At 47.1% G+C, this 18050-nt stretch overlaps 1 protein-coding gene across 1 annotated transcript in view; it reads right to left on the bottom strand.

The window, feature by feature from the left end:
• The window catches only part of MEIOB (meiosis specific with OB-fold), a 546591-nt gene that overhangs the window by 307041 nt on the left and 221500 nt on the right, over nucleotides 1-18050 (bottom strand). The window contains exons 6-7 of the mRNA XM_086939725.1: nucleotides 15182-15234; nucleotides 14994-15089 (exon numbers count right to left, since the gene is read on the bottom strand). Of these exons, the coding sequence (XP_086795851.1) occupies nucleotides 14994-15089; nucleotides 15182-15234 (149 nt within the window). The remainder of the gene's footprint in view (nucleotides 1-14993; nucleotides 15090-15181; nucleotides 15235-18050) is intronic.

Below are 18050 nucleotides of genomic sequence, written 5' to 3'. Positions count from 1 at the left end.
TTGGCAAATAACCGCGAGGATTATAATGCACTTAAGAGTATATGGTATGCGTTATCATGGAACAGCTATTAGGACTTGGTTCCGCAAGCTGTAAAGGGGCTCAGCTCATGCCAGAGCACCATCTCACAGGATTCCAAGCACTCTGCCTTCAGGATTGTAAAGGCCTGCCATAGGAGTGTCTGATAGGAATATGAGTGTCCATTTTAGGGTTAGATATAGGTATACTATATCTACAGCAAGGGGTGATTACACCACCTTGCCCCAGCTGTCGTGCAGCCAGTTGTGTCAGATTTAGATGGCCAGCCAGGGGTGGCATAATACATGCTGCAGCCCCTGGTAGGCCCTGGGTACACCTATGCCCTGAGTTACAGGGTCTGATAAGGTGGCCCAGTACCAATTGGTAAATGCACCTAAGGTACATGGAATCCATTTTACAGAGAGAGCAGTAGGCCTGGGGCCCTGAATAGCAGGGTCCCAGGTCAACTAAGTCGGAAAATCAGCAAAACACCAGGCAAAAAAGTTGGGGGCAACCATAGTCAGGTATCCACCCTCCTACACTGAGCATAAGTGTCCAAGAGGTGAGATGGCGTAAGTGGCGAGATATAGGAGTATTCCTGTCTCTGGAAAGATGTGAGCTGGAAACTCTTGGATGCAACAGGCGTTGAAAATGTCTGCATCGTTGATATAGATTTTGTCTGAAGTTGTTGCCAGTGCTGTGGATGGGACAGCTGTTAATAGGCTCTTCTTTTTCATCGTCGACGGCGTCGTCGACAGGGGCATCGTCTACGGACTCGACGTCGACAGAGGGCTCGACGTCGACGGAGGCATTGTTGACCGAGTTGTCGTCGATGGGGTCGTCGTCGACGGACTGGACTTCTTCGTCGACGGGGCAGTCGTCGTCGACAGCATGGTTGATGACTTCGTCGACGACGAAGATGGCGTCGACGGGGTGCTCTTCGACGAATGCTTCGACGACGAGGTTCTCGTCAACGATGGTCCTTTTAGCCACAATGGAAATCCTAGTTGACGGGATTGGTGAAGTGATAGCAGTAGTAGAGACAGTAGCCGTCGACAATGGTGCTAAAGATGTTATAGTAGATACAGAGACAGCTGAAGAGACAGAGCAGCTTTTACTCACAGTTTTGTGTTTTTTAGAGTCCTTTAGAGTAGAAGGTCCTGAAGAAGCTGATGGAGATCTTCGAGATCTTTACTCACACTTCTTTTGATTGCGAGATGAATGTGCAGGACAGTTGTGTTGATTAAATGACAGATTATGAATGTGATGTGTGATTGTAGCGCCAAACACTTCTTAATACAGTTCTTATTTTTCTTTGTGTGTCTTAAAAAAAAAAACTTTTTCACATCCAAATGGATTATAGATTTTAATATTCCCTCTCCTCTTTGGAATTGCTCCAGAATCTTTGAATGAAATAATACTGTTTTGGATAATTGTGAATATTCAAAAAATAAAAAAAGATTAATACAGTCACAATTTGTTGTGTTATAATGCTACAATTGTTTAAGTCATTGTGCATTCAAATGTGTCAAATCAGATAGCAGTACTGGCATCTTGTTTTGTTGAGAATCATATACGGCGCGGCCTTACTGCGCTTTAGCCAAACCCTTTGTTTCATGTCGAGTGAAAGTAGGCACAGGTGAAAATGCTGAATGGCGTTGTTTCAAGGGCTTGAAAATCGGTAGCCATATGTCGCTATCTGGCCCCAAAAGACAGCAGAAGGAGCTGTAGCCCTAGCGAAATATTGAACATCACTTTTGGGAATGCAGCTATGTCCAAATCAGGGGCAGAAATTTGGGATATGACGAAGCTGGCACCAGAAACTTTGGTGTTAAAGCCTGAGGCTTCAGGAACATCCGCGTCGGTCCCAGTAGTGATCTAGGTGGTTCCAGGGCCAGTTTCAGCTGAGGCAGGGGCATAGGGCTGGTCAGGGCATGATCTGTAGGATCCACTACAGCTCTGGTTCGGAGGATGAAGATCCTGCAGAAGACGGAGGTCATCTATGCCACTTAATTCCTCCATGCTTTTTATGTTTTCCCTTTTTCCCTGAGGAGTATGAAGAGGGAGACCTGAGACCTGGAACGTGGTCTTGAGCGAGAACAGCTTCTGTATGACATTGAGGGCCTGGGCCATGAACAACTATCAAGGGCCTGGGACATAAACAACTTGGTATCTCATTCCTTGATGGCCCTAGGATACATATGAGGCTGGGATCCGGGCCACCCTTCGCATTGGTGGCACCCTGTGCAACAGTGTTTCTTGGTGCCCCCCAGTGACCACCTCTGCCACGTATTCCCTCACTACCACCCTTTAACATTGCCCTTCAAGTCTCTATTACCACTCTCTCTGAGATGCTTTTAACACCTTCGTTGCAGCGGCTATTCCGCCGCAGCGCTAACGCTCGCGGGGGGCGCGCGGCTCACAGAACCGTTCCGTCACGGCTGAGCTGTGCTTGTGACGGAACGGTTTCGTCACGGCCCCGCCCGCTTAATGAAATGCGCCGCGCAGGCGCAAAATCAGTGCCGCGCAGGCGCGGCAAGCGGGCCGTGATGGAACAGTTCCGTCATGAGCACAGCCCACCCGAGGGGCGTGACAGAACGGTTCCGTCAATAGCGCCGAAAGGTTTAATTTATTTTATAGGGCCACTCATACCAGTGTAGGGCGTCAGAGCACTTTACATTGAATGAATGAATGAACGTGTACTTGTAAAGCGCACTTATACCCCAATCAGGGTTTCCTGGTGCTGAACGCATACCGCTGTGGAACCCTTCCTGGCTTTTCCCTGTGAAATGTCCACTCCTGGGCAACCCCAAGGTGAAGCCAGGCATCCCAGCGCTGTTGGGGCCGTTGTGGAGATTAAGCAAGCTATTGCCCAGAGTTGCGGAGTGGGACCCATGATTAGAATAGGCACCGAGGCGAGAATTATCAGGTCCAAGGAAATTGAGCCCAAAACCCGCCGAGGCGGGAATTGAACCCTGGTCCCGGGCCAGACCTCTGCATCAGGGTTTGCCGCTCTAACCATTGAGCCACACTTCTCCACATGCATACACATTAATCAGAGACAGTATGGATGGTATGTAAATCAGTGTATACAAAATGTTACAGGAGACAGAGGACTGCAAGGTGTAGGAGTGACATGTCATCCATACTGGTAGGCAGTATAGTTTAAGAGTGCTTGGTCTGGAGAAGCACAAACTCGGAATTCAAACTGTAACACCATGGTTGGGGGTTCTCTTTAATAAGAATCGCTTTGTACCCAAATGAACCCTTTTTAGGTTGAGGTACTATCTGGTTCGTCAGAACCGGAAGTAGGGAGATCTTATGTTTCTTAGTAGGGCTCTTCATCCCGCCTCTAATTTTGGCTCTCTCCCATTGGCTGGCTTCCTAAATGGAGGCCAGCCATTGGAGGAGAGAGCCGTCCCTCCAAATAGGCTCCGTCTTTTTTGGATTTGGGGGCGTCATTTTTGCTGTTCTTTAGCTCGTGACGTAGTCCGTCACTCAGGACAGCAAAACCACGCCCCCAAATCCGAAAAATATCTGAAGCTCGAGTCCGCCATTTTCCCCCCGCAGTCTAGCCTGCACCAACCCGTCCCCTGTGAGGTCGCCTCTTCAGGGACCATTGGGCTCTCCTGCTGCCTTCACCGATACCACAGAGCCTGCTTCGCTGACCCGCCGCTGGACCCGCACTTCTGGGGCCGCCCTGAGACCCTAACTCGCTATAAGTCCGTGCCGTACTGCCTGCACCGCGTGTCTCCGCTCAATCCTCGAGCCGAAGTACGCACTGCCCCAAAGCCAGACCACACCGCACAGCGTTGTCCCTTCTGCCGCCCAGAGCTGCTGTGTCCCAGCCGCCACCGGAGATATGCCGCCTCGCAGGACCAAGTGCGACTCGTACGCTTGGAGCGTACCAGCCGCCCTGCACAGCACCTCTCCCCCGAAGCACCCGCTCTACTGGTGCGACTCGACCGGCATCGCGTACTACCCCAGTACGCCTCGAGTCGCTGCACAAACTCTGAAGGTACGCCTCGTACGCCGCATACGCTAGACGCGTGAAGAATTGCACTGTGTCTAGGTACGCCACGTACGCTAGAAGCGTGAAGAATTGCACTGTGTCTAGGTACGCCCCGTACGCTAGAAGCGTGAGGAATTGCACTGTGCCCGGTACGCCGCGAACGTACGCCTGAAGCGTACACCGGCGCCCTGTCCCTAATCGCCCCAGAGAGCCTGGAAGGTACGGCTCGCACACCGCCCTCGTGACCTGGTATTGTTTCCCCCTGAGGCCGTGCCGCACTACAGAGCCGCACTGTACCCTTGAAGCGTACAGGCCGCTCGGTACCGCATTGCTGCCTCGGGGTTCCCTGGCACGCCAAGAAGGATCGCCTACGACACAGACCTCCGCAGAGCCCCCTCGAGGTCCCGCCTGGACGCCCTGCCCTGCGGCGCCTCTCCACAGCCGGACCCCGCACTGCCGAGGAACGTCTCCGTTTTGGCCCTGCAGTTTCTAGAAAACACACCAGGTACATTGTGCAGCTCCTCATTCTTCTGCTTCTACCTCCCCATGACCACAGTCTCTTCCTCATCCTCTTGATTTGATTTCTTGTATCCTTCCACTGCTCACAGTAGGACAACTACTTTTTTTCTTTTTCTTTCTGTGCTCCATGGGTGTCCATGTGCTTTCTAGCTCCCTCGGTTGTGAGCTGCTTTCCTCATCCAAACACCCCCCCCGACCCCCTCGGCGCTTGCGCTCTGTGTTGCTCTCTCCCTCTTGTTCAGGTCTTTCTTATGTGGCTCTCTCCATACACCTGCATTCCATATTGCTCTCTCCCTCGTGTGCTGCTCTCTATCTGCTTCACCGCCAACACCACACTTCATGTTGCTCCCTCCCTTGTGTGTGGCTCTCTATCTGCTTCCCCTCCCCACCACACTTCTTGTTGCTCTCTCCCTCGTGTGCTGCTCTCCATCTGCTTCTCCCCACCACACTTCATGTTGGTCTCTCCCTCGTGTGCTGCTCTCTATCTGCTTCACCACCACACTTCGTGTTGCTCACTCCCTCGTGTGCTCATGGTCGGCTTCGATACTGTTGGTGACTGTGCCTCCGTGCCCGGCATAAGACTTCAATAGCTCTCTTCCTGTTAGACCATATGCCACATATTACTGTTTGTTCCTTTGCTGTGCTGTGATCAGCATTTGGTGTTCTCTGAGAACTTCGCATCCTATTGGCAACAATGTGGCAACATTATGTTACTCACAGTTATTCCCGCATAGCGCTTCAATGCATAGGTACTAAGAAGTGTTTGTGTAACTTGCAACTTGCGTTTCACGCAACAGAAACATTCATTTGAAAGAGCGCAAATATATGTTCAATACTTTTCAAATTTTGGTGGAACACGCCACACGAACAGACTGTAATGACAAATCTTCCGTTTGTATATATCTAGATCATTTGGACTGTAGTATTGGCAGGATTGAGTTTATTGCAATTGCGCTACACATTAGGCAACGGTATTTCATTAAAAGGTCACTGTGGCTCAAAATCAGTATTACAATATATATGCAGGGCAAAATGTTTATGCGCACGATTGCAAAGTGTTTACATTTTTACACCTCCTGTTCATTATTTTCATTCGGTGAAATCAATGTTAGTACGGTTTTTATTTTCATGATCAGGGTGGTTTTAAAAGCAGTGTTTAATCTGATGACTCGCTGATTGATAAAGGCTGTTCACAGCCGAAACGCGTCTCAGTGATTTTTCTGCAGAGTGTGGTGGGACCTAACCTCATTAAACTGGCTGGAATAATGAATTCTCGTGTGTGGGCCCCCTTTTTAGGTCAAGGACTCCGTTGCACTGGGGCATACATGCATCCCTGCAGAATAACCTAGGTTGGCGTGTGTGACACAGCATCAGGAGTGGTGTGCAGCATGTCCTGTGTGTGTGGCTCTGTCTGTGTGTGTGTGGCTCTGTCTGTGTGTGTGTGGCTCTGTCTGTGTGTGTGTGGCTCTGTGTGTGTGTGTGGCTCTGTGTGTGTGTGTGGCTCTGTGTGGATAGCTTTTTTTGTAGGTGGCTCTATGTGTGGGTGGCCTTGTCTGTGTGAGGGTGGCTCTGTGTAGGTGCCTCTGTGTGTGTGGGTGGCTCTGTGTGAATGACTGTGTGGGTGGGTGTCTCTATATGTGTGTGTGGGTGCAAATGCAATAGCTCTTGCATATACGAGCAATTAAGCTATTGGCATTGTAAATGACAATGCCATTTATTTAACGATTAAGCTATTGGCAATGTAAATGACAATGCTATTTATTTATGATAAAAAAGATGTCATGAGCAATGCCAATAGCTCTACCTTTAATAATGCCGAGACCATTGCATTGTAAATGCTTGTTATAACATTAGGATACTGAATGGCTGGGGGGGAAATCATAACACTCTAATCTATACCTGGCAGTAAGCATGAAGTTCTTTGATGACAGTTAATAGTTTACTGTTCTATATAAGGATTTTAACTTATAAACTGCAAGTAATAAAATGACCACTCTGACTAAAGTAGTAACCCGCTACCCTATTTTCATTCTATGCAGGCTGTGATCTGCATGGTACACGTTCTTTGCAACAGGCATATTAACTCTCTGACCTTAAAACTTCCACTAGAGAAAATTCCAATCTCTCTCCAGGCAGAACATTAATCACCAGAGTTATCCTGACAAATTTATTGTGAGAAGTTGGCCTGGTATATGGTTATCCCTATTCTAGTGAGCACCTTGCACCAGTCCAAACAATCCTTATGGTGATGGTTGTAAAGTCAACCTTATAGACCAGCTATCCTAGGGGTAGCATGGACAAAGCAGTCTTAGGCTAAACTCAAGAGGGCATGTGAAGCCAGCTGTTTTACCACATATAACCCCTTGAATACCAGATGAAAGGACACCACACAGGTTGTTATGAAAATAAACAATATATTTATTTCTAACAAACACCTCTTAACTCTTTATGAGATCTGAGGGCTAAGCACATAACAATACTCTTCAGAAAAATACAAATTACAATGGTGCCCTAGGGGCACGGCAAATATACTAAGTAAATAGTATAAGTAGAACGATAGAAGAAATGAGGATGCCCAGAGGCTGTAGAATCGCTGGGGCTACACTACCCTAACTTTAGGTAAGGAGCAGGGGGCCCACGGGACGCGTCTGCAGTGTTAGAACACACACGCGGGTTTCAATGCAAAATCAATGGGCACAAACAAATTACGAAAAAGGTAAGTAAAGACAGTTCCGACTGGTTGAGACTGAAACTACAGGATACCTGGACACTAGGAGAGTCAATCTACCTATGAGCACCGAAATGCTCTCGTTACCTCACCCACGGGCTGTGGGTGCATAGGTGTGAAAGTGTGTCGGGTTTACGCGTTGAAGTCAATGAAGCCTTGGAGAAAGATGCTGCAGGCGACCAGGAGGAAGATGTCCGCAGTGATCCAAGGGTGGATCGAGGAAGATGGACACCTGAAAACAGAGGAGACAATGTTCACAGTCACTAACCAGTGACCGGAGTGGAACCAGGAGGGAACCAGTTGATGTTGTTGCGATCAGGTGAGGAGGTGACGCTTGACTCTGCAGCCACGTGAACCAGGAGGTGTCTTCGACGACCAGGATGGAGGCACGAGCTGTCCCACGCAGGCTCTCGCTGTTGGCGCTGTCTGATCCGAGTTCGGAGTCAACAGGCCTTGGCAAAGGCAACCCACGCGGTGAGTGAAGATGGTGTCTGGTGCGGACCAGGAGGGTCCGGGGTACTTCTCTTTTGGAAGGAAGCAGGGGCCAGTCTGGAGCAACCAGACCAGCGGTGTAGTTCTCAAAGTTCGTCGGCTAGGAGGCCACAAGCCAGACGGCAAGTGACCAGACAACGCATCAAGCCTTATGGTGATGGTTGTAAAGTCAACCTTATAGACCAGCTATCCTAGGGGTAGCATGGACAAAGCAGTCTTAGGCTAAACTCAAGAGGGCATGTGAAGCCAGCTGTTTTACCATATGAAATCCCTGTAATACCAAATGAAAGGACACCACACAAGATATATATTGAAAATATATATGTATTTATTTCTAAACAAACCCCTGAACTCTTTATGAGCACAGAAGCACAAGCGCAAAACAAGTAACTTAATAGAATAGACAAAAGTTGCACAATTATGGATAGGCCGGGGTGGCCCGCTAAACCATATATTAAAAAAGTGGTAAAAGTACCACAACACGAACAATGGAAAGGCCTAGGGCCTTGGGAATCGCTGGGGCTACACTGAGCTAACAATGGTTAGGGAGCAGGAGGCCCACGGTATGCGTATGCAGTGTCTAAAAGCACACGAGTGTACACATTAAAGTCAATGGGTGCGTAAAAGTTATAAAGATATAGAATTAGGAGCCTTCCGACTGGAATAGAACTTAACTACTTGAAACTAGGACACTAGGGATGTAAACCTCTAGAGGAGCACCGTAGTACTCGCGTTACCTAGCCCACAGGAAGTGGGTGCATAGGTCCAAAAGTGTGTCGTGTTTCGTCGTGGAGATCTATGGAGCCTTGGAGTAAAGATGCTGCAGGTGGCCAGAACAGAAGAGTCCGGGTGGATCCAAGGGTGAATCGAAGATGTAGAGTACCTGAAAGCAGGGGGGATAGAGTCTGGGTCACTAGCCAGTGACCACCGTGGAACCAGGATGGAACCAGGCGATGTCAGGATGCGATCAGGTGCTGATGGGAAGCTTGTCTGCAGCCACGTGGTCCAGGAGTCATCGACGACGACCAGGATGGAGTCACGAGCTGTCCCACGAAGGCTCGCTGTCGGCGGTGTTGGCTTCAAGATTGGAGGCAACAAGCCTTGGCAAAGGCAACCCACGCAGGAATCGATGTAGGCTTCTTACTCAGACCAGAAAGGTCTGAGGGACTGCTTCTTTTCAGGAAAGTAAGGGCCAGTCTGGAGCAACCAGACCAGCGGTGTAGTTTCACGGGATCGTCGCCAAGATGGCCACTACCCAAACGGGCAAGTGACCGGGCAGACGCGTCGAGCAGGAAAATGCAAAAAGGCACCACGCAGAACTCGTGGAGTGTGCAGGGCTGATCTTCGGTGCAGATGCTGCTCGGGGCTGGGGCTTCTCAATCCCCAATGCACAGCTTCGAGATGGCTTTGGGGGCTGCGCAGTTAGCAGGTCACAGACTTTTCAAGATGGCCGGTCCCACGTCTCACATCGCCTCCACGAGTCTCAGCTTTGCAGGGACTGTGGATCGGGCTGTTGGTTTTCTGGGAATCCAGTTCTTGTCAGGCTCTGGGCTCGGGCTCCGGGGGCGGCAAAGCAAGTCGTCGATTGCTGGATGGTGCCTGCTTGTGCATGGTGGTCACTCCTTGACCACAAGGGAGATTCTTCAGTCGTCTTATTCCAGAGTAGAGTGATGAAGGTCCAGAGTTTCGTTTCAAAGTTTCAGTCAGGATAATCAAAAGTCCTAGTGACTCAGCTCCTACCTATATACTGATCTTAGGGGCTGGATTACCTGCTAGCTCCCTCCTATGGGTGGGATCAGGGAAGGAGGCGGTTACACCCCTTTCCCTTTGTCCATTTTCGCGCCAGAGCTGGGGCAGGGAAGCCCCAGCACTGGTTTGAACTGGAGCAGCAGGAGGTCAGACTTATGTCTGTGGCAGCAGCATCCATTTTGTGATTCTGAGGCTCTGGTTAACTTTAACCGGGAATAGTTAGAACAACATGTCTTCTCTCTCTGGAGGGGTGGAATGCTACCCCCGTCGCCAGGACTGGCGAGGGAGTAGTATTCCAAATCGTATGACACCTTACTCGACATATTTCAATAAAGCCAAACCATAGTTAGCATCTAACTGCGAGAATGCACTTAAGAGTATATGGTATGGCAATATCCCAGAACAGCTAAAGGACATGGTTCCGAAAGCTGCAGACAGGCTCAGCTCATGCTAGAGCACCATCTCACATAAAACCAAGCACTCTGCCTTCAGGATTGTTAAGGCCTGCCATAGGAGTGACTTATAGGTGCATATGTGTCCAGACATAAGGTCTGATATAGGTATACTATATCTAAGCAAGGGGTGATTACACCACCTTGCCCCAGCTGAGTGATTAGCCAGTTGTGTCGATTTGAATGGCCAGCCAGGGGTGGCAAAAGATATGCTGCAGCCGCTGGTAGGCCTTGGATGCAACTATGCCCTGGGTACCTATGGTACACTGTACAGGGGCTCATAAGGTGACACAGTATCCAATTGGTAATGTACCTAAAGTACATTGTAGTGAATTTAGAGAGAGCAGCTGGGTTGTGGGTCTGATTAGCAGGCCCACAGCCACATTAAGTCGAAAACCAGGGAAGCAAAAAGCAAAAAAAGTGGGGTGACCATAGGAAAGCAGACCCTACTCTCCTACATTTATTATTTCCTGAAAATTGCTGGAGGCAAGGAACGTCACAGCAGGTGCTTTTAAAACAAGAATTTACCTGCAAACATGGCCCACATGAAGTCAGGATCCGGTGCAGTGGAAACGGTTGCACCGCCTTAGAGCCGGATCTGGCATGAATCACAGGATCGAGAGTCATGTTCTGACCCCAAACACCAAAACAGATGGAATGAGGGTCTCTTTATGGACAGCTGTCCAACACAATCCCTTGAAGTCCTAACATTTAGAAGGACACATCGTACGGCACTTGAAGAATTTTGAGTGACGATATCCTCACAACTCACATGAGAGAGTCTGATCCGGATTTGCTTCGAAGGCACATAAAAAGTAGGACTGATGTCCGTGTGATTGGCACTACGAACCAGCGACTTAAAAGCTTTCAAGTTTCTTATCCAGCGTGATTCCTGGGATTATTCTACAGGTGAGGAATCTGCAGGTAGAAGTATCTATCAGAAGGCATTCTTAAAAGGCTTTTTCGTCATACTGACAGAGGATGAGTTCACTGTAGTTCTAGGCAGAAAACAGTTGTGGGCTGAAGTCCCTGCTTACCTGGGACATTTTTAAGAATATTGCAAGGTTTCACTAGATGGCACTTGGGACCAAACTCAAGAAAATTTGAGTGGTAGCCCAGACCGCTTTGATTGAGGAACTAATGGTATGATAGGTTAGCTATAAGACAACAGGCTCCCACACCATATGGAGGAAGAGTTTAGCAGTGAGGGGACAATTCGACATGTTTTCCATTTTCCATTAAAGAAGTGGAACATTGTTTACAAAGGCTATGGCAAAAGTGTTATGAAGAGCGGCAAGGATGTTTGTTACCAAATTCTGGCGGAAGCCTATTTACGTTAAAGTTGATGTGATGAAAGGGGTTAAAAGGATCCGGATATTCAAAAGCACTGATATGTTTGAATTTTTCATGTGCCATCATCAAAAGTTGCATAGTGCTGACACACACACTCCCTCTCTTAGCCAGAGCACTACCTAATCCAAGCTCATCTAACTAAATTGACAACACAGCAAAGGTATTTTCTGGAAGATCAGGCTTTAAACAATGAAGTGTTCAGAGTGTTGAAAAAGCTTAAGGAGGTAAAGACTCCAGGATTGTATGGTTTCCCTACCCTCTATCACAGGACAGTTCCCCTCAAGCTTATAAAGTTTATTATGATGCAGTTTAACAAGTTCAGGAAATGTAAGTCAGTGATACCCTCCACTTGAGAGACATTGTGCACGGACATCTGCAAACCAGATAAGGACTGTTCACTGCCTGGATCATATACATCCATTGTTTTGTTAAATGCCCATGATGACAATGAGGCTGCAAAAGGCAATGACACTCTTGATTCACCTTGTTCATTGTAGGGAAGGAGAGGTTATCAAAAAATTGTCTTCATTGATCTGCCGTGTGGGAAGTTCAATTGGTTTCTTTGGATGTCACATCGTGCTCAACGGAATAACCCATGTGACTTCCCAGGCCAGGAGAGTCTGCTGGGAAACAGCAGCAGTAGCATGTCCTCAGCCTTTACATGGCACAGACCACTAGAATTATGTTGAAAGCTGAGTATTATGTGAGCACGAGCCCCACTATTCCTATTGTTACCGCACTCTTTATGCCCTTGTGTGATAACCTTGATTTTACAACTGGTATAAACCGACACAGATTGGAGTGGTGAAACAATCGCAATGGACCGCACACCGCTAGCCCCTCCTCCGGATCGCCCCTAGGGACTCTGGTGCATGGAGTTCTTGAGTGGTTCACCCCAGTGGGTGCAAGTAGGTACTTGTTGAACTGAGGATCTCTAGACCCGATGCATGTCCCGGGTTTTTGGATATTGCCCGAGACATGGCTTGGGTTTCGGGATAACTTCCCTCATCAGTAGAGAAAATAGTTAGGGGTAGAAGAGAAGGCCGCCAAGCAACCGTCAAAGGCCTCGATGCCCGATAAGGCTGAGACATCTAAGACACGCTTTAACAACGGAGAAAACAAATGGACACAGCATTATGGGATCTCCAGACGTTATAGGCTTTTGGGAGATCCAGAGAGTAAGGATTATCGGACCTTCAAATGCATCTGACTGACCTATTAAGACAATTCGTATTTGGGCTAGGATATTTTAAAGCAACTACTTAAGGGAAGAGAACTGAGAGACCACCTGCAGCCTGCAAAAATACAGTATTAAGTCAAGCGATAGGATGCACCACGGGCTGGTACATGTATTCACACATTCAGATCTTAGACTGTCATTTGAATATCGAACATGTGCAGGGTTTCATATGAAGTTCAAGTAAAGCAGGAACCTTAAGAACCACAAGCTCCTCTGAAAAAACAGCTTATGAAATGCTGACAAAAGAAACAATGAAACTTCAGGCTGAGTTCTTCCATGACCTTGCAGATCAACCATTCAGACAAGATGATTGTGACATAATATTTGGAAGCAGCGTTTTGACTGTTAAACTGGGTAGAGATAAGTAGGTTTATGCCATCAAGAAACAGATACCTAAAAAAAATATGTGGCTGTAATTTCCAACCAGTGCGCCAAAGCCTGGATTATAAAAACTAGGGCCCAGACTTACTAAGCACTTGAGTTGTCCTGGCATCATGCAAGGCGGCACAAGGCAACGCAAGAGCCTAAGTGACATTTACAAAGCATGTACAAAAGGGGGTGCTGATGGAAGGAGCATCTGAATCAATCAAACACTCACACCCAGTCAAAAGATCTGGGTTTAATCCATCACCGTTCTTTAGCCCACTCTGCCACCCCAGTTCAGACATGGCTATATGCAAATCAGTCTGACCCTGTGCCTCATGGGAACAGTCCAGCCCGAACTGCCAAGCCATGTCTTCCCTGGACCGGAAACAAGCTTCCGAGGACCGGTTTCTGGCATTCCAGCGGTACAAAAGGGGGTGGTGATGGACTGAGCATCTGAATCAATCAAAAACATCACCACCCCCTTTGGTATCTATTCAGATTAAGGCGGTCCAAAACCTGATTGGTTCCTTTAAATAATCAACCCCCAACATTCCAACATATTTACAAAGATATGGTGCTGTTCTGCTCTCTCCCTGTGTTGGCAGAATGCAGTGGACATGCAAAGAGAAAGTAACAAGAAGAAATAAAGATATTTTTCCTTGTTATGTCAAGGTCAGGTCGACACACCATTTTAGAGCAAACCCAAGTTTACTGACTTTAGTAAATCTGGGTTTACGTCAAAATACATGGTCTTGATGCATGGGAATGCCCATGCTCCACCCATGTAACACTTCCCCTATGCAGGGGAATGCAAGTCAGCGCAAGGCGCTACATTGCATATTTGCAGCTGAAAATAGACATAAGTCCACGCAAATATCAATTTGCTATGCTTTGTAAATGGTACAAAAGGGGGTGGTGATGGACGAAGCATCTGAATCAATCAAACACTCACACCCAGTCAAAAGATCTGGGTTTAATCCATTACCGTTCTTTAGCCCACTCTGCCACCCCAGTTCAGACATGGCCATATGCAATCCCTCTATGTGGGAAGGGTATGTCCAGACGTGGGTCCCTTGCTCACTACAACACTGGAGTCAAGCTATCCTGGCTGATAGCCAGAAACCGGTCCTAGGATGCTTGATTCCGATCCAGGGAAGACATGCCTTGGCAGTTCGGGCTGGACTATTCCCATGAGGCACAGGGTCAAGACTGATTTGCAAATGGCCATGTCTGAACTGGGGTGGCTTGGTGAGCAAAATAACAATAGATTAAACCCAGATCTGTGACTGGGGGTGAATGTTTTGCCATTGTGCAATATTCCGTCCATCATCTTGTTCGTTTTATTGTATGTGATGTATCAATAATTCTATATTACTCAACTCTGGCCATCCATTGACAGTTGGACTGTGTCTGATCAAAGTTGGAAACGGCAAATGAAAAGTAGCACTTTACATTGATTTCCGTAGTCATATGAGGTTCGTCCTAATAGTTGGTGGTTGGTGTAGAGTTCCAGATTACGGAAGCACACCCTGAAAAGGCTTATTTTAGAGACCTCCCTTTTTTGAAGGATGGAGTTTCCACATGGTAAAAATCCGCTCTTCCTAGTGAGCTGGACCATCCCGAGACGAATATTTTGTGCACCAATCAGTTTGCTGTCTTCCCAAGTAAGGGCTCTAATTAAAGGAGTAACATGGGTCCGCAGAATGCCAGTCAGTAGGGTGTTGCTGTAGCTGAGCCTCAAAAAGACCAATTACCTCACTAGTGATTTAAAGTCTTGAACTTCCTACGAAGTCTTAATTAGTGCTGGGCTCCTTTAACTATTCGCCTAGGATAAATTCTAAAGATTCATTCAGAACAATTTTTATCTCTGCCTGTTGTGTCTGCCTGGGTACTATCGCTTAATCAACGATTGCTTGAGTCACAAAAACATTCGACATCAGTTGCCCAACTGAATACAAGAAAACGTCCAGAATACTGTATAGGATAGGAAAGTAGCAAAGAAATGTTTAGTTAAACAACCGGGTCTATTATTCTGCAATGCAAAAAGCAGACATAAAAAAGTCTACCTGGATTGGTTGTGATTAGGGTTTTCGACATTATAGTGGCAACCATGCAGTTTCGGAAGCTGTCCCAATTTATTCTCATATCGGCAGCAAATATTACTACACAAAAAGAAAACACGGCTGTTTATTACTGATACAGTAAATAAAAATGGTATTGCATTTTTCAGATGTCAAACTTAACTGTGATATACCTGTCTCACGTGGTATCCAACTCTGCGCCAACTGAATGGATTCGTTATCCCAACTAAATGGAATAGAAAAAGAGTTTATATAACTACAAACAGTTGTAATGGTACATACTTTGGAAATCAGAAATAATAATACGATGAAACTTGCATTAAATCTCCAATCTGTGTAATGCAGCCGTGATAAATGCAAGAAGTATTTAAAATAGTTGATTGTGTTTTATTTGTACTCTCTGTTTTACCCACAGATGAATCAACTTGAAGAAATGCGTTACTTACCTGTAACTGCAGTTATCCAGTATTGGTATCTTTCATAGATCTACATGCCTGAATCATTCCCCGTCGTCGGGATGGGAGTCCCCGGTACATAAATAAAGTAATGTCCCATTAGACATAAATAGTAATAGGCCCAAGGGCCCCACATTAGTAACATATCCATATCCTTTTGTAAAAAGGACCAAACTCTAGAGAAGAGCCAATCAGCTATAATTTGTACTGAAAAGAAGAAAAGGGGTGCATTTTCTGAGTTTTACACCAAATGCAAAACCTCTTCCATTTTAAAGAGTATGTCTAGTTGGTACTGTCTGCTTGAGACCAAGCTAGAATGGCCCAACAATCCGGCGGAATATTGCCAGCTTGCAAAGTTTTGGAATTTGGCGTTGTGCTTTGTAGCGAACAGATCGATGAGAGGAGTACCCCATTGTGAGAATATCTGGTCGAGGATCCCCTGATCCGATTCCCACTAGTGAGACGTTGTGTGTTGTCTGCTTAGTGAATCGGCTAAACCGTTGTCTGTGCCTGGGACATACTCCGCCCGAAGGGAGATATAGTGCAGGACCAACCAGTTCCAGATTTTTTGAGACTCGCGAGAGAGTGTTAGAGAGCGAGTTACTACTTGCTTGTTGAGATAGTGCACTGTCGTATTGTCGTGGTATTGTCTGTATGTACAAGCATCAGAGAATTTTTTATTTTTGGGAGAAAAGCTTGAGGGGCGAGGAAAACCGCCCGTAGTTCGAGGAGATTTATATGAAGCCCTTTTTCGAAGGGGGACCACTTTCTGCTTATCTGTAGTTCTTGAAGGAAAGCTACCCAGCCTCCCAGTGAGACGTCTGTTGTGATGATATGCGGTGAAGCTGGAAGCAAGAAGGGCAAGCCTTGAGAAAGGTTCTAAGGAGAAATCCACCATTGCAGAGCCTTGACCATCTGAGGGTTCATTCTTATGAGATCGTCGAATGAACCTGTGCATTGGACTCATTGCGCTGAGAGCGCCTCCTGGAGAGGGCGCATTCGAAGGCGGCAGTGTAGAACCAGCAAGATACATGATGACATCATTCCGAGATGGGATTTGAAGAGGCGAACCGTCAAGGTTCTCTTGGAGGCTACGAGAATGGCTAGTGTCAAGAGCTTGTCCTTTCTTTCCTATGATGGAAAAGCTTTCCTTAGTCTTGTGTTGAGGGTAGCGCCTAGGAAATGTATACCTTGAGAAGGTAGAAGGACTGATTTGTCCCGACTGAGTGTGAGTCCTAAACGATTGAAAAGCTGTAGACAAGTGTTGGAAGACCTGGACGCGTCTTCCAAGTATGGTGCCTTGATCAGCCAATCGTCCAGATATGGAAAAACTTGATGGTGATGTTGTCTGAGGTATGCAGCCACTGGAGAGAGGCACTTCGCAAAGGTGCGAGGTGCAGACTTGAGTCCGAAAGGCAGGACGCAAAATAGTGTCTGGCCACTACTGCAAACTTAAGAACTTCTTGTGATTCCTGTGAATAGGGATATGAAAGTAAGCGTTCTGAAGATCCAGAGACACCATGTAATCTTCCACATCTAGAAGTTGCAAAACCTCCTGGATTGTCACCATACAAAACGACTGCTTTTTTAGGAAATTGTTGAGGGCTCTGAGGTCTAAAATTGGTCTCCATTTATTTTCCTTTTTCTGTATCAGGAAGAAGCAGGAGTAAAATCCTTTCCCCCGTTGAGACAGAGGAACTCTTTCTATCGCTCCCTTGTGGAACATAAGAGAAATCTCCCGGTGAAGTATACGTAGATTTTTGTGAAGCATAGGTCGGGAAGGGGTTTGGGGAGGGATGTGAATAAATTCTAGTGAATGGCAGAATTGAACTAATTGTAGAACCCAACAGTCCGTCGTAATTTGCTTCCAATTTGTCAGAAAATTGGAAATTCTACCTCAAATTCTTGAGGGTGGAGATGAACTGGAGACTGGCTGAAGTGAAGGGTCATTGCCGACGAGTGTTGCCTTTTTGTTGACCTTTATCACGAAAGGATGATTTTCGATAAGACGATTGCTGTTGCTGGAGCTGTTGACATTGTGGTCGATGTTGCTAACCAGAAGAGTATGACGACCGATATTGGTAATCCCCTCTATAGGAGGACTGCCCTCTCCCCCTTGATCCACGAAAGGACGGACTTTTGAGTTGGAGAGTTCCCAATGCTCTGGCCGTAGCTGTATCTTTCTTTATACTTTGGAGAGCCTCATCAATTTGTGGTCCAAAAAGAAACTGGCCATCATAGGGCACATCCAAGATTTTCGTCTGAATTTCAGGATGAAAAGAAGTTGCCTTTAACCAACCTTGCTGTCTTAACACTGCCGCGCCAGCCAGCTGACGAAATCCAGTCGACGCGATATCCATCGCGCAGGCCTACCTGTGGATAGGTCTGGGGCTCCCCCAGTTCCATCCCCATGCAGGCTCAAGCTGGCCCTGGTAAGTCTACTGACTATCACTGGACCATTTTCTACCTCTCCTTCAGATGATTCCCCATCCTCCTCCTCTAAATCTTTTGTTTCAGGGGTGTTAGAGTCTTCTTCTACTGGGGGTATGCTTCCATCTGTAGGATCAGAGGGGCCTGGATTAGAAGC

Source organism: Lissotriton vulgaris, chromosome 10, assembly GCF_964263255.1.
Source record: "Lissotriton vulgaris chromosome 10, aLisVul1.2, whole genome shotgun sequence".
Classification (NCBI taxonomy): Eukaryota; Metazoa; Chordata; class Amphibia; order Caudata; family Salamandridae; genus Lissotriton; species Lissotriton vulgaris.
This window is presented reverse-complemented; position numbering and strand designations above follow the sequence as displayed.